A 24,078-nucleotide genomic window follows, 5' to 3' on the forward strand; every position below is an offset into this window, starting at 1 on the left:
CTGAAGTGTGGTGTCAGGGACAATTGCTTTATTTTAGGGTATCTCTGTCCTTTTAGAAAATATTTTCCATACAGTTACATATTACATGGATTCTGGGGGAGACTCCTTTCTATATACTCAGAGGGAATACTCTTGAAGCACTGAAACAGGAAGACTGTGAGTTCTGGGCCAGCCTCAGCTACACAGCAATAAAATATCTCAAAAACAATTTAACACAATTAGATAATAAATGAATAACAACTAAGTCAGAAAAGGGCACATCATGCCTTTATGGACAGTGGCGTAAGCCTACAATCCCAGCACTTGAGAAGTGGAGGCAGAGGAGCAGGTGTTCAAGGTCATCCTCTATCACATAGTTGAGTCTGAGGCCAGCCCAGGCTTCTCAAAACACAAAAAAAAGACAGAAAAGACAGATGCTAAAAGGCAGGTGCCACATGCCTTTAATTTCAGCACTCTGAGGCAGGAAGATCTCTATGAGTTCAAGGCCAGCCTGGTCTACCTAGCAAGCTCCACGACACCCATGGAGGAAGATGCTGAAAGTTTCACATCTCTGGAAGGAAGTACCTGAATAAGCCTAGCAGTACATGCTAGAGTGGGGGGAAGCCTAAAACCCCTTTCCTATCCCTGACCAAGGAGTGGAATCTGTTCTTCCAGCCTCCCTCAATCTCTCCCCAACCCAGAACACTGGCAGTTCTGCAGTTCTCTGTCAGAATATAAGATAGACAGAGGTATAGGAGAGGAAACACACACCCTTCACAGAAAGAGACCCATTTCCCACACATTGGGAGTATGTTCAGAAAACCATGCATCCTGGTACCCTAGTCTAGGCACAGAGGATGGCCAGTCCCTTCACAACCCACGCTTCAAGCAAAGCTCAACAGGAAGTTGCTGCGTGGGACCAGAATAGACCAGAAAGAATCGGGAGATCCATCACTGCTTAAAATGACCAGGGTAGACTAGATGTGGGTGGGGGAGATCCGTCACCGCTTAAATGTCCTAGGACTTCCAAATTCCCGAAAGAAGATCAGCTCTTCTTCTCGGGTGGGCCTTGAGCAAGGAGGAGCTGTTCTTGGGTTTTAGGCAAAGTCCTCCTGGAAGGGCTAAGTGGAGTGAAGAAGGCAGGAGAACCCAACCCAAGCTGTGAGTTGTGATAGGGAGGAAGAGTGGGGAAGAAGGGGTTAATTTCAGCACTTACTTGATCCCCAGTCCATCCTTGTCACGAAAAACCAGGGGGACCCTGAGAGCTTCTCTCTGTACGTACTCATAGTTAAAATCTGTTTGGGTATTTGAATTAAAAACAGTTATTTGGTTAAGTTATTGAGGAACAAATGAACCACAACCCACTGGTGATAGGAACAAAAAAAAAAAAAAAACCAGTCAAGAGGCATATACACTAGATGTAGGTACCAGCTAGATGGCAAAACTCTCTGGGAAAATAACAAGTAGATAAGGCTAAGCTGTGCCATCCACTCCCATCTGTTCCTCTACCTACTCATTCTCTGCATGCCCCACGGGTCCCAACTTGTCAATGAACAGCCCCAAGGCCAGCCAGGGCTGGCGAGTAGACTTATAAAGAACTCTATACTGAAAACTCAACAGCTATTGAGAAAGAGGGATAGACAAACACATCCCAGGCTGAGTTGAGGTAGGAAAGGGACAGCAAATGGAAAAGCATGCTACCTGGGAGGATCTGAAGCCTCTAGAGAGACTAGGGAGGAGGGTTCTCATTGTAGCTGAGCATCAGTGAAAATCTTATTGTAATATCCTAGATGGTGAAGGGGGGTGGGGGGGAGCCGGTTTCCTTGGAAACTATGTATTTGGTGCCAAAATAACTAGGGAACTGGGCACAGCTTTGTCTTCTTCCTAGAGTGAAATTCTGCTGGAGCCCATCGGAATGCTTGCTTCAGCTGGATAACCAGGAGGGTTGAAGCTAGTGAGCTGTAAGGACAGAGCTCAGGAAGCCCCCCCACCCCCCAGGGAAACTTCACAAGACAGTGTTCTATCTGCTGCTTGCAAGGTAGAGATCCCCCCCCCCATCCTATCCAAAGCCCCTCAGTCTTTGCCTAATTTCTTTCCTTCCTCAAATCCCAAGCCAGTGGCTCTGACCCATCCACAGCCCCCAGAATGGAGGTGAGAGGTGCTGAGACATCCTCTTCTCTCCCAAATCAGGTGACTAATGCAAGGTACCAAGGGCACCAGTCCTCTCCAAGCTGGTCAGACAGGAGGGAGAAGAGTCTGGGGAGCCTAAGCCCAAGGGAAAAACAGTTCACCAGGGCATCCTTTGGGGGAGGAGGAGGCCAAAGGACTGGCTCAGAAGAGAGAAAGAACAAAACCCAGAGCCGAGAAATCCCTGACCCCAGAGGCTCAGATCCCCAGGGGCCCGCAGTGAATGGGGATTCCTCCGGATTTAAAGGAAGAAGAGTTTGAGAAGCTTCGATTTTGAAGCTAAGGGTTCCTTCTGCATTTCAGCTCCCTCCCTCCCTCCAGTTTTGGGGCAGATCTGAATTAACAAGCAAAACCCAAAGGTCCTTGCCTTTGAAAGAAGCCAGGACAGCAGCTTTAAGATGCCCTTAGAGCTCCCTAGATGGTAACCTTCACTGTCCACACACACCCCACCCAATTCCCCACCCACACCCACCCTCCAGTTTCAGCTTCCACAAATGGGCCTGAGAAAAAGCTCACAAATCCTGGCCTGAGGATTCCTGACAAATCACTAGGAGGGAGCGTTTACACGTTGTTCTCTCACAGGCTTTGCCAGGCCCAGTAAAGTGGAGGAAGAAAAAGAAGAATTAAAATCCCATTTGTACAGAGAAAAATATAAATGCAGCTGGGGCTAGCACCCTGCTTTTGGGTGAATTTTCTTTTGGGGGGGGGACTTCCCTCCCCCCACTTCTCCCTAACTTCACCAGAGCCCTAGGAGGTGGTGAGCACAAAAGAGAAACTTCAAAAAATGCAAAGCCGGGACAGTCTCCTCTAGGGCTAACTCCAGGCCTCAGCCGGTCAAGCAGAACCTGGAGGAGGGAGGCGCTTCCCCCTGCTGTCAGCCCACTGAGAGGACAGGGGTTTCCAAGGGGGATGGGGAACCACAAAATGGAAAATGAGTAATTGAAAGGAAACTTTAAAAAGTCCACACACCCTAGGAAGGCGTGGGCAAACGAGGGCTTCTACCAAACTCTAATCCTACAGGCCAAAATAGGTGCTGGGTGCAGAGTCTACAAAAGACCCCCAGGATGCTGGCGTGGGAGGTTCGGGGCTCCTAAAGCCTCACCTCAAACAGGAGTATCACCCAACATGTCTAAGAAACACCCCAGTCACACTGTCAGTAGGAAAGCCAGGGACAAACCCAAAGCCAGGAGGTCCCTCCAAAACCGAAGCGTGTCCACTTTCTGCTTCTACATCGGAAAGTCCAGAGGACACAGAGCTCTCATATCAGGCATGGAAAAAGATCCTATCTCTAGAGGGGTACCTAAGTCTTCCATTCAAACTGCCAAGGGACTGGGATTTTAGCTTTGGGCCTGAGCAGGTAATTCATCACGTATACAGACTAGACCCCCAATTAGGACTGTCAAGGTTGTAGCGCTAGAGGCTTCCGGCTTGGGGAGGAGGGGGTAGTGCCAATAATGCCCAACAGCCCACTTAGTCCCTTCTTCAATCGAGCAGGACAGGGCCCACGAAGGTAGAAAGGTGCTTCAGACCCAAGGCTCAGACTCAAAGCTTGAAGGGGCGTAACCCTAAGAACCGAGGGCGCTGCCATCTTCAGTGCCTAAGCCCATTTCCAGTTCATAACCCGCAGGGCCCAGGGTGATAGGAGTTTGTTTGGGAACCTTCGGAGCTTAAGGCGGTCACGCCGATGTCCCAGGGATGTCGGAAAGGGCTCCTGCCAGGCACTGTACCTCTGGTAGCGTAGAGAGCGCAACTGGTCTGGGAGAGTAAGGATGCTGTGCTCACACCCTTCCTTACTCCCAGAGTCTGTCCCTGGGTCCCTCTGAGTCCAATAGCCCCTTATCAGTGACCACCCTGGTACTAATGATGGGTACAGTCAGGGCCTAGGCCCACGCCAGGCCCAGCCCTCTTCCTGCCTGCCCTCCTCCCTTACCACCCCCCCACCCCCAGTGCTCAGTCTCGTTTCGTCACCGGATCCCCTGGAATGGGGGACGCGGGCGCGAAATACGAACCCAGCCACAGGCAGCTCCCTCCCCACGTGCGCGCTGGCCCTCTACACAGAGTGCAGTCAGGAGAGGGGGTGCCTCACCTTTGCCTTCCATAGCATGCACGAAGTCCCCCTGGTATAGCTGGCTACGTAGCTTCTCCTCCAGGCTGAAGCCACGGACACTGACAATTTCCTCCACGTCCGACAAGTCTTCGTTCTCGTCGTATCTCTGGCGGTCAATCGCACGCTGCGGGGACCCAACCAGAGAACCCTGGACATTACTGAGAGGGCTTGGGGGTCTCCTCTCACCCTGGGCCCACCAAGAACAGGTGCAAGAGTCGCGCAGCCACTGCACCCCAGCATTGCAATCTGAGCAACTTTGCGCAAATGCCAAAGATGCTGAAAAGCAGAAAAAGGGGCTCGCACCCCCAAGGCCCGACTGCCCTTACCCGAAGCAATCCCTTCCTGCATCTTTAGAAGACATGGAAGTGCTATTTAGGGGCTTTCCTCTGCCCCCACCCCAGTGATGTGCTAAGCTTTGCCCACTCCACTGGAAGCCTGGTTATGTAACCCCCGAAGGGGGCTCCGGGTATGAGCTGGCGGGGCAGATGTAGGCCCCGAGAGAAGCCGCTGCAGCACCCGGCTCAGCGGTAACAGCAGCCCTGGCGGCCACAGCGGCCAACCCGGGAAGCCGGAACCCGGGGCCGGCGGCATTACTAAGGCTGGAGCTGCTCCCGAGCTACAGAAAAGCTGGAAAGCTGAAACGGAAGGGTTGAGACCCTAGCGGCCCCCACCGACCGACCGCTAGTGCAAGAAGAGGAGGGGAGGGGAGGAGGTTAAGAGCCTGGGGAGAGAGAGACAGCCGGCCCACCACAAAGCTTCCATCAGAGACCCCAAAACGCACCAGCAGCTGCCTCATCTCCCCACGAGCGCGCGCGCACACTCACTTCCTAAGGAGACTCCCCCACCACTCCCCGCATCCTTCTTCCTCCTCCCTCCGCCGCTCAGCACCGAGCCCCGCAGCCCCCCAGATCCCAGGCGAACCCCGAGCCCGCTCAGCCCCTTCCACGCCTTTCGGCGCTACCTCCTCCCCACTTAAGTGTCTGAGACCCTGAGCCTCACAAGAGACTGGAGGAGTAAGCTGCTTGCTTCCTTTTGCATGCAATTTATTTTTTTTTCCGGTCCTCTTGCAAAATACAGAAAAGGAAAGAAAAGGCAGCAAGAAACAACCAAAAAATAAATAGATAAATCGATCATATACCAGATACAGATTTGGGGGAGAAAAAAAAAGCTACACACCAATCTTCTTCCAGAGTCTTTCTCTGCCTCCATTTTTTTTAGGAGAGTTCACCAATTAATTGTCAACACTCCTGCCCCCTGCATTTTGGCGGAGGGGGAAAGGAGGGAAGACCAAAGAAAAGAAACCAAAAAAATAAATAAATAGAGCAAGCCAGAGCCGATATCTACAAAGTTTTGCACCAACACTTAAGCAGATCCGTTTGCAAAGTCCTAGGAAACCATTTTCAGCAGTTGTGGGGGGGGAGGCGTCGACGTCATAATCCCCGGAACGTAAACATTGTTGCCGATCGCGCTCCGAGCTTGCGGCTAGGCTAGTTGGGGAGAAGGGGGGCTTGGTTGGGGGTGTCGGGGACCGCAGCCGTAGGAGGTGTGGGGCCAGAAAGGAGCCTGGGACGCACCGGGCGCCGTTAGCGCCTTGGCATCGCTGTTTTGTTGTTGGGTCACGAGTGCGCCTCTGCACGCAGGCGCCGCCGCCGCCCGGGAGCTGACTTTTGGAGGGCTGAGTTGCAGGCGGCGGGCGCATCCCAGAGATGGCGGGGCAGGGAGGGAGGGAGGGAAAGAGAGGAGGGGGTGGGGAGGGAGGTGCAGATTTGCACGGATGGCCTCAGCGGGAGGCGCGGAAATGCTAGCCGAGCCTGCTGGCGTGAAAGCCCCCGGGGCCTGGCACCCCCAAACCGACCCCCCACCTCTGCCCCTGCCCGCCCCCCCCCCTTGCTTGGGTTACCCAGGGTTGTCCCTCTCTTCCTTCATCCACCTTTCCTCATTACCTATGCTGGCGACCTAAATTCAAAGTATTTTGTATGTATGATCTCTTTTTCTGTTTTGCTTTTCTACTGCATGTCTAGGGGGGAGGGGCCAGCCTGTCCAGACCCTTATCCATTTGCGAACCTGCCATATGGAGGAGGCATCTGAGGGGCTCAGAAAGAAATTAGTGCAGCTCTCTATCTGTACAGACTGCATAACTTTTAAACTCCCGGGGCTGAAATAATAACATGGAGACACACGCACAGGTACAGGAAATACAGCCAGTCCACAGCCTTTTCAGACTACAGCTGACCGGAAGAAAGCCTTTCGTTCATTCATTCGGACAGCCTCGGTAGTACAGCCCTGAAACAGAAGTTGGGCTTTTAAAAAGAAAGAAAGAAAAAAGTCTACACTGGCTGAGAAGAGATAAATCGATACACAGGAGGGAATAAGAGAATCGGATTCAGCGTCTCTAATGCAGGCAGGCAAAAGGTAAGCCTCTCATGTGGCAATTTAAGAAAGAAGTGGTGGCGATGTTTGTGGCTTTCTGGGGTACAGCACCTTGATTAATCCACATTGTTTCTCGGTAGCGAAGAACGGGCAGACTTTGTGAATGCAGGGAGTATCAGATCCCCCAAAGCTCCTCTGTCTTTTAAGTAGGGCTTGTAACTGCTGCCAGAGTTGACCCTGAGTGATCTGGAATTCCGAAAGGGACAAGTCAGGCCCATTTAAGTCGGGAGAAAAGCTGGCCCTAAACTTTGCTCCCTCCCGGCCTCTTTCTTGCAAGGGCCTAATGACGTTTCACCAGGGATGTGCTGAGAGACTCCCCAGCTGAGGCTAGGAACTACTGCAGCTTCTCAGTGTACAAGCAAGCTAAAGCAGGTCCTTTTGCACACCGGGGAAACCCAGATTCAAGAAATTATGAATTAAGGTGACTGTTCTTTTTACCTCGTCCCAATGTCGTCAGCACTGGTTCAGACAGATATGGGGAGGAAGTGGCCTTGCCACCTGAAATCAGCTGTGAGCCAAACTTGATCACCCTCCCTTACGTTAGAATTTCCTACCGTATCACCTTATCGTTCTGTACTTTTTTCCACCTGCCCCCAAATCTGCTCTTTGAAGTTTGTTTTAATTCCATTCATACATGTTCTACATAAAAATGAGACGACAAACACCAAGTTTGTCACCAAACTGAAATTACATCTATGTTGGCTCAGCTGCATCGACTGGGCAGCCTTTCTAACCATCCCCGATGAAAACCAGGAGCCAGCTGGTGATGTATAGTTCAGAGTGGAATATTAGGCCTAGCAAAGCTAAGACCCTGAGTTCCGTACCCAGCACCAAAGAGGGGGAAAAATGGCATGAGGATGTGGACCACTTTATCTGGCTCTTCTCGTTTGAAAGAATCTTTTAAAAATGTCTTATGGCCTTGTTGCTCTGTTTTGTAAACAAGGAAGATGGGATTCAGGAAGGCAAAACTACTGGCTCTCAATTTCACACTGCTTGCCTTTTCAAATATTCACCAGCTTCATTTATACTTCAGAATGAAATAAAGCTGCTTTAAGGATGGGCCCCTGGTTGAGAATCAGTGGATTAAGAATGAAAGCAAAACTGTCAAATGGGACACTGGGGATCCTTCTTCATCTTCCTCCCTGATGTTTTCTCTCCCCTACCTGCTTCCCCCATGGCTTCTGAGTTCCCCTAAAGGCTGGCATTAGGAAAAAGTCTGATCTTAGTCACTTTCATGGAGTGGGCCGAGGTTGATTAGTCACCTGATTTAATCCCCTCCTTTTACAAACCTGGAGGAAACCACAGACCTGAGAGAAGAATGAGCCAGCCTGGTGTTTGTTCCCCTTTGATTCCCCCAGAAAGCCCAGCCCTCTGCTGGGTCTAAGTGGTCACTCAATAAACGTTGAGCCCTTGATGGATCACCACCTCCAGCATATTTGCATGTTCTCTTTATCAGTAATTGGCAGATGAAAGCCTTTGTCCTCAGTTGAAAGAATTCCAAGCATTCCCTCCAAGTGGGGGAGGAGGTTATTTTGGGCCAAAGGGGGAAGGGCCAGACCCTTGAGCTCTAACTTAGGCTGATTGTCCCCCAGGAGCTGAGAATAGGTGAGAAATAAAAAAGGGGGCTTCTTTCAAAAGATGAACTTTTAATGCAAGCCAGCCTCGTTGCAAATTAAATAATGCCTTCCTGTACCAACCATCCTCGAAAAAGGCTCAGTCAGATCTCACCTGTGTTAAAATTCAGTTGTATCATCCATCCTTACAGGCCAATTGAGCAGCACTGTGTCCAAAGACAAGGGGACAGAAGACAGAAATGACAGCCTCGATCACACACACACACACACACACACACACACACACACACACACACGCACACCATGGGTTTACTGCCCCTGGATGGAACACTCAGAAACCCGGGATTCTGGACTAGGGACAAACTGCTCTTATGTCTTTATTCTAGCTCTTGTCTTTCCTCAAGACAAGGGTCTGTTTCTAGCCCTAGGTAGCCTGGAACTTGCTATGTAAACCAGGCTTGGTCTAGAACTTTGTGCGAACCTCCTACCTCTGTCTCCTGAATCCCCAGTTTTTAGCTCCCGGTTCTTAAGAGCTTACAGTGCCTTTGAATAAAGTCCTTCCTATCTGCATCTCTTTAAATCTTTGATCTCTCATAACTAAGGTTCATAGAAATGCTAAGTTATTTCACCACAACAGTATTATGAAGACATGATTTGAACCAAGAACTTGGAGGAATCGGGAGCCCAAAAATCAAGCCACTACGTAAGCCTGCCTGTGAGACTATGACATTTAGAACCCAGCTGCTCATGAGTACCAAGAACTCACTCTACTATCGTAATACACTTAGAGTAAAAAAAAAATCAAAGTTAAACTGGTATGGTGGTGCATGCCTGGGCAATCTAATGAAACCCTGTCTCAAAAATAAAAAAATAATGGGCTAGGGTTATGTATGGCTCGGTGATACAGCACTTGACTGGCGTCATATACAAGACCCCAGATTCAATCCCACGGCTGCAGCAAGCAAACAGAAAACTTAAAACAACGAGGCCTTGGGGTATTTGCCATCATTTCTCTTATGGTGCCCAGCTATTTATTTATGAGTCAAAATCCAATTTGGCTTCAAATCGCCATCAGCTATCCTAGAACATTAATAGAACGGGTGAAGAGACCGTGGAGGCAAAGACAGGTAAGGCATGGGTTGTACGGAAGAACACATGCGGTACAATGTGAATTTGCAGCCTTAGGGTTTGAAGCACTTGCTCCCGGTGCCTGCCAGGAGCGTTGGCCCAGTGCAGGAGCCTGATGGGATATCAATTGGCTGGGCTTGGTTCACCTGCCAAGATCTTTCCAATACACTTATAAAGGGTGGTAAATATCTTATGGATAGAGTCAAGGACCATATAATAAAGCTTCAGCCAGGGGCAGCAGCACATTTTAATCTCAGCATTTAGGAAGCTCAGGATCAGGATACTATGGCTACAGGACTTGAACACCTGGAGCATGTAGGAATCCAGAGCCCACCAGAATCTGGTCTTAGTGAAGACCTGTCCAAAGCACACAAAAACCAAAACCAGGGTTCTCAGATTGATCTTCAGCATTAAAAAAAAAAAAAAGAGTATAGCGGGGCGGTATTGGTGCAGACTTCTAATCCCAGCACTCAGAAGGCAGAGGCAAGATCCCTGAGTTAGAGGCCAAACTGGTCTACAGAGTGAGTTCCAGGACAGCCAGGGCTACACAGAGAAACTCTGTCTTGAAAAATAAACAAAAGGGGAGACACACACATACAGAGAGAGAGAGAGAGAGAATATGACTTAATTATATCCTTAAATAAAAACAAGATGCAGAATACTAAATTTTGATTACTGCTTGGGTAAATCAAAGAAGATATATCCATAGACCCATACTTAATCTTTTTTACACATTGAGTGTTCTTTGGAAAGACATGAAGACAATGGAGAAAAGCAACATGAGAAGGAGAACCATCCTTTGGTACACTGTGAAACATTAACCACATGTGTGTATGAATGTCACCTCATGCAGACCTGAGGGGTTCAATTTCACTCTATGGGCTGTAGTGCCTTTTCAACTTTGTACCATGGAGATGTGTAACTACCCAAATGAATTCCAGGTTAGTGGGGTAGGTCAGGAATAGGGCATTGTAGAGACTCTGGGTTCAATCCACAGTATGCTAACGTATAAAAGACATGAATAAAAAATAAGATAATAAATTATACAAGTTTTGACCTATTTTGTATTGCTTTTGGAATTTAAAGTGTACTTTTATTTTAATATAGCAACAGATCAAGCTGTTTCTGTTAAAGTGATTGTTCTCAGATATCTTCTGTTTATTTTGTTTTGTAGTCTTCAGTGCCTTGTGGATTGAAGTCAAAAAGAAAAATAAAGCTATACAAAGACTGTCAGGCCTGACCCTTGGAGAAAGGCTTAATGTTTTACTTAGCGTTCTGATTTTTTTTTTTTTTTTTTCAATGCGCCTCTTCCTGTGTGAAGGCTAGAAAGGACCCTGGAAACCACAGGTGAGTTAAAGGGTTAATGCTGAGAAGAGAGTCATAAAAGTTCAAAGATTCTTTCAAAACTTGCATCTTGAGATTGATGGACATGTGCGGTAGCCAATGGGAAGGGAAAGGCAGGCATTACTTCATCACGCTCACTTGTCACTGGTTGACAATCCCTGAGGGATGGACAAGAAGGCTGGCAGTTAACCCTTCAGGGCCTACCATGCCCTTTGCCTTTCTTCTACTTTGGAAAGATGAAGTACAAACTGAAGAGCTTCCAAAGTTCCCCCACCTTCAGGTGCTATCTTTGGGTCCTGCCCCTGGAAACAGGATCTCTCCTATCAAAGGGATTCCCCCTGAACAGATGTCCTAGAGAAAAGTTTTGAGCTTTTTAAAGACCAGGAATCAGCTGACCTAGCTGAGGAGGAGGCCAGGGGAGAAGTTTGATTTGCTTTTTGTGCTGTCAGAACACAGACCCATGTTGGAGACATTTCCATTAATCTTGTAAAGTGATCAGTCACTGCAAGGATTGAATTGCATTTCCTGCCCAAAGATGTGGAGACAGATGACCTTTGCAGTGGCCCTCAGACCCCCGGTTCACAGCTGGAGAGAGGATGTGTCAGCATTTGCCTTCCAGTCTCACCCAGCCCTTTGTTCAGAACCCAAACCCTTTGTGCTCAGGCTGCTGCAGGGGATTTTGTAGTTGTTGATGCAGTTTTTTTGTTTTTTTTTTTTTTTTTTCCCTAACCTCCCACTTCTTAACAGCTTCTGAGAAACAAACTCTATTTGGCAGAAGATGGTATCTAAGAGCTGCCCCAGAGGGACAACCAGAATAGATGTGGGGAATTTTGAGAGGCCACTTGGCCTTTTGGCTATAACTATTGCTCCTTCCTGGGTTTCCTGTATATAGCGGGCCAGACTGGAGGGAGTCAGAAGTCCAATGGAGTCATAATGCCTGGTGTTTAGGTGGCTCTATTTCAAGGAAGAAATACAAAGGCTCTTAGAACTAAAGCATTTATGTAAAGGGACATGGTGAACCTACAAGACACGGGACAGTCTGTTTTCTCAACGTGTGAAATAGAAGTTGTAATGCAAAACCCACTGCAGTCACAGAGGTACTATATGATCCAATATTCCAAAGGGGTGCATTCAGTGATAGTACTCAAATGAAGCTGGGTACCAGAACCCCAACGTTTTGCTTTCTGCCGAGTTTAAGGTTCAGGAGAGAGTCATCTGGGAGGACATAATAGCTGTTTCCCCCTGTTTCCCTCTAAACCTAACCTCCTTGCTCTGTATATTTTGAGTCCTTTGACTAAATATTCTTGTCTCCTGGTCTCTGCACCTGCTGGTCCTTTCTCTCTGCATTTTACCAAGCTAGCTCCAACATCCTCCTCCTAGAATCTGCTTGGATATCTCATTTCCTCTCACCTTCTAATGCTGAACATAATTATGTTGTCCTGAGATTTCCTCAGGGAATCAGACTCAGGACCCCAGCAAGAACCAAAATGAAACCACCCTCAGGTCCTATAATGGTAGGGTGTTTGTATAGAACCTATCCTCTTGGTCATCCTTGAATTATTTCCAGATTATGTTTAATACCTAATACTTAAATGCTGTGTAAATAGTTATGATACAGTTGTGTTGTTTTAAGAAATAATGACAAGCCGGGCGGTGGTGGCACACGCCTTTAATCCCAGCACTCAGGAGGCAGAGGCAGGTGGATTTCTGAGTTTGAGGCTAGCCTGGTCTACAGAGTGAGGTCCAGGACAGCCAGAGCTACACAGAGAAACCCTGTCTCGAAAAACCAAAAATAATAATAATAATAATAATAATATAATAATAATAATAATAATAATAATAATAATAATAATAATAATATTATAATAATAATAATGACAAGGCAGAAAACATGCCGGTTGCGGAGAAAAATTATAAAACCCCTTCCTGTATAGAGTTCTCCCCAGAGCCCCCCAGTACCCGGGTGAACTTATAGCCTTGCGCAAGCTACACAAGCACTCTGCCACTGGGCTATATCCCCAACCCCTTTTCTCTTTTTCTTTTGAAACATTGCCTTGCTAAATTGCCCAGGCTAGCCTTCAACTTATGACGCTCATCCTCACCTGGAATTACAGACCTGAGGCTCAGCCAGATGGGATTCTTTGTGGTATTGTTTGTTTAGTTTTTTTCTTGCGTTATATTTTAATTGCTTTTGTTGTATGGGGGTTGGGGGGGATACATCATAGCACTTATGTGGAAACAGGACAGTGTGCAGGAGGTGGTCAGTTCTGTCCATCCACCACATAGGGATCAAACTCAGGTTATCACACTTGGCGGGAGGCGTCTCTATTTGCTGAGCCATCTTGCCAGGCCCTAGCATGTTCATTGTTGTTTTGGGACAGGGCCTCCCTGGATAGCCTTGGCTAGCCTGGAGTTCACTCTGTTAACTAAGCTCAGAAAGATCCTCTTACCCTCCGCCTTGTGAATGACAGGGCCACTGGCATAAACTATCACCACACCTAACTCCAGAAGGAATTGTTTAAAGTTTATTTTCTGAGGTTGGAGATGGAGTGTTCAGTATGTATGAGGCCCTACATTCAACCGCTAGAACAACAAAAACCCTGTAATGTAGAGAGGGGTAAGGAAGGTGGCCCAGTGGTTAAGAGTGCTTGCTGAGTAACCATGGGGATCCTAACACTCACATAAGCTAAGGCTGGCCTTACACATACCAGTGCTTGTATGGGGGTAGAGACAGGAGGATTGCTGTAGCTCACTGGCTGCTAGCCTATGGGAATAACATGAGTTTCACTTTCAGAGAGAGACCCTGCCTCAAAGGGATGAGGTGAAGAATGAGGATACCTATACCCTCCTCTGGCCTCCGTGAGTACAGATGTCCAAGCATCTGTACCTAACACATGCATAAGTAATAATAGTCCAGTGCCCAAATACTGAGCCTGTAGCTATGGAGACAGCTGATATATCTTGTTGCCTTTCTGCCTCTATACTGCCCTGAGACCAGAGAGATCCTGTACCAGGGGCCTTGGCTGTATAGTGTTAGGGACTGAACCTAGGGCTTTGTGCATGATAGGGCTTTGTGCATGATAGGAAATTGCTCAGCTACATTGCCCACACCCTTGTCTGTCACTGTCTTTAATACACTTCGTATCTCAAACAGGACCTCTGTCTGTTTACTCTAAAACTACAACGTAAATGGAAGCCCACCGCCCTACCATTTCTCCCCCGAGTGCCCACACTACAATCCCTCCCTCCCACGGTGCATGGTTTCTCTCTTCTGAATAAATAACTGTAATAACTTTTGCAGGTGGTGTCACTGGCTTTTAACCCTTTTCAAGTGGCCTACAGTAATTTGTAGGTCGTTTGTGAAACACAAGCTATCTGATACACACACACACACACACACACACACACACACACACACACACACGGCAGCCTTTATAGGAAACCCTCTTCTTTCCTCCCTCCCCGTGACACCTGTTCATGGCAGAGAACAGGCTTTCCCCTGGGGAGGATGGAATGTTCCGGAAAAAAGACAGTTGGCTCTTCTCCCGAGCTCCAAGAGAAACTCTTAACCATCTAACATCTGCCTCTCTTGTTTAAGTAAAAATTTCTTTGCAAAGACAGATCTTGTCTTCAGCCCCATGGATCTGGCTCACAAGCTGTACATTTAAAAATACTAAGGCCTAGAGAGATGGTTCAGTGGTTAAGAACACTTGCTGTTCTTACCAAAGGACCCGGATGGCTCACAAACATCTGTGCATGTTCACACACGCACACACACCTGTGCATAAAAAAGAAAAATGAGACTTAAAAAGAAAAATTGGGGTTGGGGATTTAGCTCAGTGGTAGAGCGCTTGCCTAGCAAGCACAAGGCCCTGGGTTTGGTCGTCAGCTCTGGAAAAAAAAAAAAAAAAAAAAAAAAGAAGAAGAAAAGAAAAAATAAGTTTGTAGTCTCTGAGTTAGATGTGGTGCACACCTTTAATCCTACCACTCCCAAGTTAGAGACAGGTAAATCTCTGTGAGTTCCAGGACAGCTCCATTCATAGACAGCCCTGTCTATGAATGAATGAATGAATTTTAAAGGCTAAGACAGGTTCAAGAGCAGCAAGATGGTTTAGCAGAGGAAGGTGCTGGCCCGTTAAACCTGACCATCATCCCCAGAATCCACATACAGACAATAGCAAAAATTTTCTTCAGAAAGTTAAAGTAAAAAACAAAGTTTAAGGCCTAGCCTTTGGGCTATGGCTCAGTATAGTGTTTGCCTAACATTTCTGAGGCCAAGCACTGCTTTAAATAATCAAAAATAGCCGGGCAGTGGTGGCGCCCACCTTTAATCCCAGCACTTGGGAGGCAGAGGCAGGTGGATTTCTGAGTTCTAGGCCAGCCTGGTCTACAGAGTGAGTTCCAGGACAGCCAGGGCTATACAAAGAAACCCTGCCTCAAAAAAACTAAACAAACAAACAAAAAAATCAAAAATAGTTTACTCCTAGCTTGGGCTACATAGCAAGACCATGTGTCAGGAAACTTAAAAAAAAAAGTCTCTGGAATTTAACTGAAGCAATGTAATTGTGTCAGAGGTGCATGTTGGGAACTCTGGCTGAGAAGTTCTGTCTGTGTGGTTTACAAACTGTGCCTCTTCCTGGGACTCGGCTTCCTCTCCCAAGGAAGGGAGGCAATAATACAAACTGTCAGATAGACCATGACCTGGGATGAGGTGCTGAAGGTAAATCACCCCACAGAGTATCTGGCACACATTAAGGTCTCAGCAAATACTGGTCATCATTAATCATTATGATAAAACAACTGGAAGGGACCTGGGAGTTCATTACAGAGTTTCTAAGCCCTGAAAACACATCACAGTCCAGTACACTCAGCTAATGTTTATTGGCTTGAATCTGTGAACTTGAAGGGAGAGACTGACCGTGTCTATACTGTTATCTTGGCCCCAGATGATATTTTGGGGTTTTTTTTTGGGGGGGAGGGTTCCCCTTCAGTGCTAAGTATAGAACCCAAGGCATGCTCTACCACTGATCCTAGTCTTACTAAATTCTGATGACAACCTGTGAGGCTGGAGAGATGGCCCAGTGGTTAAGGGCACTTGTTGCTCTTGTACAGGACTGGGTTTGATTTCCAACACCTATGTAACAATTCACAATGATTTCTCCAGTTCAATGGGATCCACTCTTAGCATCCATAGGGTATCAGACACACACGATGCACATAAGGGCAGGAGAAATATTTATACACACAAAATCTTTTAAAAAAATAAACATGACTAGACAGCACATGCTTTCAATCCCAGCACTCAGGAGGCAGAGGTAGGAGGATATCTGAGTTCGAGGCCAGCCTGGTCTACAGAATGAGTTCCAGGACAGCCAGGGATACATAGAGAAACCCTATCTCGAAAAAAAACAAAAATAGATTTCAAAATAAAACAGCCCAGCTGATGCCAGGCATGGAAGCGGGCACCAGGAGTGCCTGGCACTCTGGAAGCAAGGATAAGCGGACAGATATCTGTGACTTTGAGGCCAGCTTGGTCTTATGTACCAAGTTCCAAGCCAACTTTGGCTACATAGTAGGACCCTGTGGTGGTAGGAGGGAGAATGCTAGAAAAGTTACACAATGAGTTAAAGTAGAGAAAGATTTAGGGTTAACTATTGCCTACGATGTAGTCAGGGGACAGTGTGTCCTAATAGTTACACAGATCAATGGAACATTGCAACCTGTAAATATTGCAGGGTAGTGTGTGTGTGTGTGTGTGTGTGTGTGTGTGTGTGTGTGTGTACACAAGTACTGAGGATTAAGTCCAACCCATCTCAAATGCATGGCAATCAGTCTACAAGGTGCTGCTTATTGCTTACAGGTACATAATGTAGGGAAGGAAGACTGACCTAGTTTGAGGTTGGGTGGAAGTCAGGGAAAACTTCCGAGGAATTAATGTGGAGAGCTGGACTCTAAGGGAAAGCTAAGCTTAGCTGAGCTATGTGTGGGGGAGTGTCCTCCACAGAGCAGCTCATGAGCTAAGGGAGTGGGAACAGAAGGAAGGCCCATCAGGCCTAGCAGAAGGGAACTGAATGCTGGTCACTGGAGTTGGAAGTGCTTGTAGTCTGGAATCTAACAGGCTTCCTGCTAGGCACATTCTGGAGAAACCCTGACAAAGACCAAGGATGCACCTTAATACCACTGTCTGCAACGCCAAGAAAATATGAGCCAGTTCAAACGCTCGACAGTGGGGGAGAGGGTGACCGGCAGAGGATATCTTGGTTTCTGTTCTGCGGAAGACAAGACAGAGCTGGATGTGGTATCAGGAAGATCAGGAGTTCAAGGCCAGCTTGGCTACATGAGACTGTCTCTGAAGAGAGTCTCCATTTACAGAGGAATTTTAGGAAGAATTCATCTCTTGGTTCCTGAGCAAAGGCTTGCTCACAGCCCAACCTCTATGTTCATCAAAAACTATCTATCCCAAACTCTCCTTTTCCACTTCACTAGTAGTACCCACCACCATTCTGTGTCTACATTTGTCTACTTTGGAGACTATAAGAACCCCGCACTGCATCTTTCTGTGTCTAGCGTATTCCACTTAGCATACCTTCAAGATTCCGTTGTAGCATCGATCAAATCTGCCTTTTAGTTTGAGGCAAATTTAATATACCATCTCCAGTTTCTTTATTAGTTTATGTGCATTGCTGTTTGCCTACATGAATACCTGCATGAGCGTGTCGGGCCCCCTGGAACTGGAGTTACAGAAGTGCTGGTATTCTAGGCATGCACTGCCATGTTTGGCTTTCCTTCTGAGGATAAATTCCATTGTCTTGGTTTGGTTTCATAGTTCTGTTGCTGTTTGGTTATTTTTGTTTGGTTGGGTTTGGTTTTGAGACAAAGCCCAGGCTACATAGCTCAGGCTAGCCTTTAACTCACTGTGTATCCTAGGGTAGTTGTAAGCTTGTAGTTATTCTACTGCTCTGGGTTCTCTGGTTGTACTGTACTGAGATTAGAGATTACAAGCATGGCCCCTTGCCACTGTCAGCAGTACACCCCATTTTATTTTCTCATTCATCCACTGATGGACATCTTTTATGTTTCCTCCCTTGGGGCTATTGCACACCATTAAGATTTTCTTAGATTGATGGAGATACATTATTTTTAGACGATACGCATATGTTTATATCCTAATTTTTTAAGCTTAGCAGTTGTGATATTCTGAAATATGTGTGATCTTTATCCCAGTTTCCTGGCTTGCGACTTCAAAAAGCCTTTGAATCTCCAAAGTGATTTGTCTTTTTATATGCTAATGAGTCGAATGCTGCCTGGCAGCCTCCTGGTAGCTTCAGAATGAAAGCTAGGTGACCAGAATGTCTAAAGCCACATTAAAGGGTGGGAATCAGTCCCACCTGCCACCTCAGGACGGGGGTCATACTGGAGGTAAAGTTGATCACCAATAACAAATGATTTAAACAATCATGGGTATGCAATAAAATCACGATAAAAACCCAGGAGGGGCCTTCCAACGGGGTCCAGCTGCTCTCATGTTCAAAACCCTAGGATCCATCCCCAGCATTGCAAAATAAAGCCCAAAATGAAGTTACTAGAAAGTAGAGTACCGGGCTGTTGAGATGGCTCAGCGGTTAAGAGCACTGACTGCTCTTCTAGAGGTCATGAGTTCAAATCCCAGCAACCACATGGTGGCTCACAACCATCTGCAATGAGATCTGATGCCCTCATATGGGTGTCTGAAGACAGCTACAGTGTACTTACATATAATAAATAAATCTTAAAAAAAAAAAAAAAAAGAAAGAAAGAAAGAAAGAAAGAAAAAGTAGAGTACCCAGATGCTATTAGGAGGGTCAGTCTCTGGCCTCATGGTGGTGGCCTTCAATTCCAGCACTTAGGAGGCAGAGGCAGGTGGATCTCTGTGAGTTTGAGGCCAGCCTGATCTACAGAGCCAGTTCCAAGGACAGCCAGGGCTACCCAGAGAAACTTTGTCTCAAAAAAATAAATAAAAGCAGACAACAGACAATCTCTCTTCATGTGTATTATTTGTCCTGTTTTTTTGTTGCTTTGACTTTGAATCTTTTATTTAGTTGCCTCATATTTAGTTTATCTCATCCATCATCACAAGAAAATCTAACGCTAAAAAGAGAATGGAATCCCGTGGAGACCTTCAGCCTTTGGTCACAACAGCGTTAAGCCCTTGGTTTCCTTCTCTGAAATGAGCTACGTCTGTGTTCCCGGTAGTGCCCTGGATAATGGTGAACGCCAGTGAACTTTCTCTGAGTTCACCAAACTGCACTGAATTAAGAGAGGTGGAAGAGCCCCGGTTGGCAGTGGTTCCTTCAGAAACACAGGTAAAGCAGCCTGGAACTCAGCACTGGCATCAGACTGTTAAAGATAGTCTAATTGTGTTGCTGTGTATTGTTGTTGTTGTGAAAAGGTCTCTTATGTAATAAAACCTGGCATAGAACTTGCTGTGAAGACCTGTCTGACCTCAGACTTGTAGCAATCCTCCTGTGTCTGCCTGGCAAGTGCTGGGGTTACAGCAATAGGCCACCGCATTCTGTTGTCTCAATTTTGTTCTTTCTCTCTCAAGGTGCAGTGGGTTGCACCCAGGGCTTTACCCGTGGTAACATCCCCAGCCCACATAGTGTCAGAATTGAATTAGAATACTTAGCCTGCCAGTGTACCCTATAGACTGGAGGCTTGACAGGTTACTGAATACTTAGGAGGAATCCCCACGCTTTGATGACCAGAGGTCACAAAAGTTTTATATTTGTGAGACTCTAGGAGACTGTGATGTTTCTTCCTATACCCTTAGAACTTCACCATGTTCACTTCCACGCCTGCTCACAGCTGTACAATTCTTATTATTCCATGTAACTGATACATTGTTAAGGTTATTTTTATAAATTATGCTCTCGGCTGACATTTTGTTAAGACCCACAATAAATGGCAATGTGAAAGTGAGTGGGGTTTGTTTCATCTTGTTTTGTTTAGATTTAAAAAGATGGAGAGGGGCTGGAGAGATGGCTCAGTGGTTAAGAACACTGACTGCTCTTCCAGAGGTCCTGAGTTCAATTCCCAGGAATGGCATGGTGGCTCACAACCATCAGGAATGGGATCTGACACCCTCTTCTGGTGTGTCTGAAGACAGCTACAGTGTATTCACATACATAAAATAAATAAGTCAAAGAAAAAAAAAAAAGATGGAAAGTGGGCTTAGCAGTTCAAAGCCCTCTTGCAGAGGACCTGAATTCAATTGGCAGCAACCATGGCAGGTGGCTCACAACCAGCTGTAGCTCTAGTTACAAGGTTCCAATGCTTTCTCCATGGCTTCCACAGGCATGTCTGATTTATAATGAGGCCTGGAGGGATGGCTCAGCAGATGTGAGCACTTCTTACTCTGGTAGAGAATGGGGTTCTCTTCTCAGGACCTACACAGCAACTCACAGGCATCTGTAACAACTCCAGTTTCTGAAGATCCAGTATCCTCTCTGGACCTCCACACAGGACACCAAGCACACATGTGATACACAGCCATTCCGGCAGTCAAATAGCATGTACATAAAAATGAGTCTTTAAGCCGGGCGGTGGTGGCGCACGCCTTTAATCCCAGCACTTGGGAGGCAGAGGCAGGCAAATATCTGAGTTCGAGGCCAGCCTGGTTTACAAAGTGAGTTCCAGGACAGCCAGGACTACACAGAGAAACCCTGTCTCCAAAACAAAACAAAAAAACCAAAAAGCCAAAATCCTATCTTTTCTGTTACAAGGTGTATCTTACTATACACGGAAAGAAGGAAGGCTTGCCGGGTTAGCACTAGCCTATAGTCTGAGCCTTCAGGGAGATAGATAATGCCAGAGCCAGCAAGCTGGCTCAGCAGGGGAGGGCATTTGCCACCAAGCCTGTGGCCCTTTGGAACTACAGAGTGGAAGGAGAGAGCCTTCTCCCACGAGCTGTCCTCTGACCTCCACACACATATCTTGGCATGTGTATCCCCACATCACATAGGGTCACCCTGGCAGTAGTATGGTGTGGTACATGCCTGAATCCCAGCACTCAGGAGGCAGAGGCACTTGGATCTCTGTGAGTTAGAGGCCAGCCTGGTCTACATAGTGAGTTCCAGGAGAACCAGGGCTACACGGAGAAACCCTGTCTTGAAAAACAAACAAATAAGGTAGGGTCTTAGGCAGGCTAGCCTAGAACTCATTATGTAGACCAAGCTGGTCTGGGTCTCCTAGAAATCTCCCCTGTGTGCTGAGATTAGTTTACATACTACAGGTTTAGAGAGAAAGAGAGGAAGGCAGGGGGGGAGAGGAGAGGAAAACCCATAGCAGCCTGAGCAGCCTTGTCTCCAGGCAGGGAAGGACATGACTGGTAAAACACATGTCTATCCCTAGCACCTCTGGGGGGTAGTGGGGAGGCACATGTTCATATGGTGCTAAAGCCTTGTGACTGGTGAGGATTTGATTCAGAGTCACTTTTACGTACACCTAATGTATTAGCCCTCATTAAAATTGTTAATTTTCCAGCCTGGGCAGATGGCATGGCTGATAAGGCACTTGTCTGGCAAGTACAAGGACCAGAGTTTGGATTCCCAGTGCCCACACAAAAGCCTTGCTGGTCTGTTGGACTTCCTGAAACCTCAGCATTTGTAAGGCAGAGACTAGATCCCTGGGACTAGCTAGCTAGAAGAGGCAAAGCATAAGCTCTGGGTTCAGTGAGACACCCTGCCTCTGTAAATGAAGAGGAGAGAGATCCAGGGAGACAAATGACAGTAACCTCTGGCCTCTGCTTGGAAGTAAGTGCACACACATGCACATACCACTCACACACAGAAGAGACTGCTTTTTTAAAAATTCACCGTTACAAACGTCTAGGTGGTAAGGGGTCCTGATGGGGAAGAGTTAAATCCTTCAGAGCAAGGAAAGTCAGGCCAAATGAAGGGCGGACAGCTTTCGGCTAACTGCCAGCAGCACCAGGTTTGGAGCCCAGCTGCTGCCCTCTTGCCTGATGAATGAGGTACAGACAGCCTGTGGGAGAAGGTGGCAGTCATCAGGCCCCAGATCTTGATAAAGGTGTGCCACAGGCAAAGCCCCCGGGGCACCAGAGACTCACAAGCAAGTGAATGGAACCTGTCTGACCTCATCTAAAAAAAGCTATTTCCCAGGTGACAAGGTAAGTTTCTGAAAAGGGTACTGGGCAGTACTTGGAGATAAGGGTCTCCTGCCTGTGCACATGCCCACATTATAGTCTTTCTATGTTATTTATTAACATAGCATTTCAACAGAAAGACCGGAGATCATTATTGAACTACAGTATACCCAGATACTGACTGGGGACAGTAGATGTTGGTAAATGGACATTGCATTGGAATGATGAGCTGAGACCTAGCATCTAATAGGTGCTTAATAAATGCTTCTATAACTGAATAATAAATTGTGTGCACCATACTTAGCAAGTAAGGCATTTATTAACTGCTAGACTACATGCAAGAATTTGGAACCTGCCCTTTGATCGTTTTGTTTTGTTGGTGTCGTTGTTGTTGGTTTGTTGACAGGATTTCTCAGTGTAGCCCTGACTATCCTGGAACTTATTTTGTAGAGTAAGCTGGCCTTGAACTCAAAGATCTGCCTGCCTCTGCCACCTCAGTGCTACAATTAAACTGACCTCTTATTGAGATACTTAGATTCATACCACATTAGAAATCAAACCATCCAGCAGGCAGTGGTGGTTCATGCCTTTAATCCCAGCAGAGGACCCAAGTTTTATCCCCAGCATCCGTGTCTGGTGACTCACACACCAACTGTAACTATGGCTCCAAGGGATCTAACGTCCTCTTCTAAGGTTTGATACCACTGTACTTATGTGCTCACAAGTCCCCCCACCCCATCTACACATGATTAAAAATAAAGGTTGGCACACATCTTTAATCAGAGGTGTCTGTGAGTTTGAGGCTAGCCCAACCTGCATAGGTCAGGCTTCAGAAAGACATTCCAGAGGATGGGGGTGGGTTTGTGAGCTAGGAAAAAAGGAATGCACTCAAAAGGACTTCAGAGACATGGTCTAAAAGGAAACCAGCAGCCAACTTAGCCCATTTAGCTGCCACAGCAAACTACCATAAGACTACAAGGCTTAGCAAAGCACATCTAACTCTCAGTTTTAGAACCTAGAGATTCAATACAAAAGGCAGATGGCTCAATTGGTACAGTTTCTTCCATGAAAGCTCTGCATAGACCAGGTGTGTCGGCACATGTCAGTAATCCCAGCACTCCAGTGGAGACAAGAGCAGAAATCCAAGGTTATCTTCTGCTGTGTAAAGCCAGCCTGGACTTCATGAGGCTCCCTATCACAAACAAACAGACAAAGCCATCAGATTCAGTGTGTGATGAGAACTTGTTTCCTGGTTCGTTTATGTCATATTATATCTCACGGTAGACATGAATCTCAGTCAAAAGAGTTCTGTAAGGGAGGAGGCAGGAGTCGCTCAGATAAAGCTTCCCAAGTGAGGAGCTGAATAGCCACTGAAGGGCCTTCCACAGTGTAGTAAGCTAAATAGTGGCTCCCTCATATCCAAATCCCCCAGAACCAACCTGTGACCATAGTACCTTAGATAGGAAAGGCTTTACTGAGCTGATTTAAATCAAAGATCGTGAAATGAAGAGACTACCCAGGTGAATCCAATGTGATCTTAAGTATCCGGTCAGGAAGTAGGAGAGGCAGAAAAAGATATGTACCGACAGAAGCCAAGATCAGAGTAATCGCTTGAATACTGAAGGGAGGAGGGCCCACAAGCCAAGAACTACAGGAATCCACCAGAAAGTAGAAGAGGGAAGAAGATGGACTATTCCTCATCAGAGCACCAGAAGGAACCAAATCTACCACTTTTAGTTTATTTAAAACCTGCAACTTCATTTTGACTTCTCAATACCCAGAAAAGTAAGCAAATAATAATCAATTTATGTTATATTAAGCAACTACATTATTTGTTAAGCACCAATGGACAGTTAATGTATCCATGGAAAGGACACACACCATCCACTGGACAGTTTATTTAGAGACTGGGTCTCTTTGTAGTCCCGGCTGTCCTGGAACTCACTATGTAGTCCAGGCTGGCCTCAAACTCACAGAGCCCTGCCAAGTGCTGGAATGTAATGAGTGGGGTGCTATGACTGGCGAGTTGTACCTTTTAGAAAGGTTTTCTGCTCTTACAGAGTGGGCTCTAGGAGAGTAAAAAAGAGCCACAAAAGAGTTGGGCAAGTGACCAAGTGACCGCTGACATCTGGGTGACTCCTGATGGCCCCCTAGGTACAATGGACATGGGAAGGCTGGAAGAAAGA

The 24,078-nt window shown here is 46.8% G+C and overlaps 1 protein-coding gene and 1 long non-coding RNA gene across 12 annotated transcripts in view; one reads left to right on the top strand and one right to left on the bottom strand.

Annotated features, from left to right (window-relative positions):
- Positions 1-5,981, bottom strand: part of Kdm2b (lysine demethylase 2B) — a 119,259-nt gene extending 113,278 nt beyond the window's left edge. For 5 of the 10 annotated variants that reach the window (XM_076922790.1, XM_076922788.1, XM_076922791.1 and 2 more), the window contains exons 1-3: positions 5,634-5,981; positions 4,253-4,397; positions 1,196-1,274 (exon numbers count right to left, since the gene is read on the bottom strand). In XM_076922790.1, the coding sequence (XP_076778905.1) occupies positions 1,196-1,274; positions 4,253-4,397; positions 5,634-5,972 (563 nt within the window). In that variant the 5' untranslated portion in view covers positions 5,973-5,981. Of the gene's footprint in view, positions 1-1,195; positions 1,275-4,252; positions 4,398-5,054; positions 5,146-5,449 lie in introns of those variants that run through there. The other 5 variants (XM_076922797.1, XM_076922793.1, XM_076922792.1 and 2 more) reach the window with 3 other exon arrangements.
- Positions 5,982-6,025: 44 nt separating this feature from the next.
- Positions 6,026-19,707, top strand: LOC143437753 (uncharacterized). Of its 2 annotated transcripts, none has more exons than XR_013107046.1 (2): positions 6,026-6,685; positions 10,580-19,707. It is a non-coding gene; the product is annotated as an uncharacterized LOC143437753 (long non-coding RNA). The 2 variants fall into 2 exon arrangements; XR_013107047.1 differs by having other exon boundaries at positions 10,727-19,707.
- Positions 19,708-24,078: the final 4,371 nt, after the last annotated feature.

This window comes from Arvicanthis niloticus, chromosome 24, assembly GCF_011762505.2.
Source record: "Arvicanthis niloticus isolate mArvNil1 chromosome 24, mArvNil1.pat.X, whole genome shotgun sequence".
NCBI lineage: Eukaryota > Metazoa > Chordata > Mammalia > Rodentia > Muridae > Arvicanthis > Arvicanthis niloticus.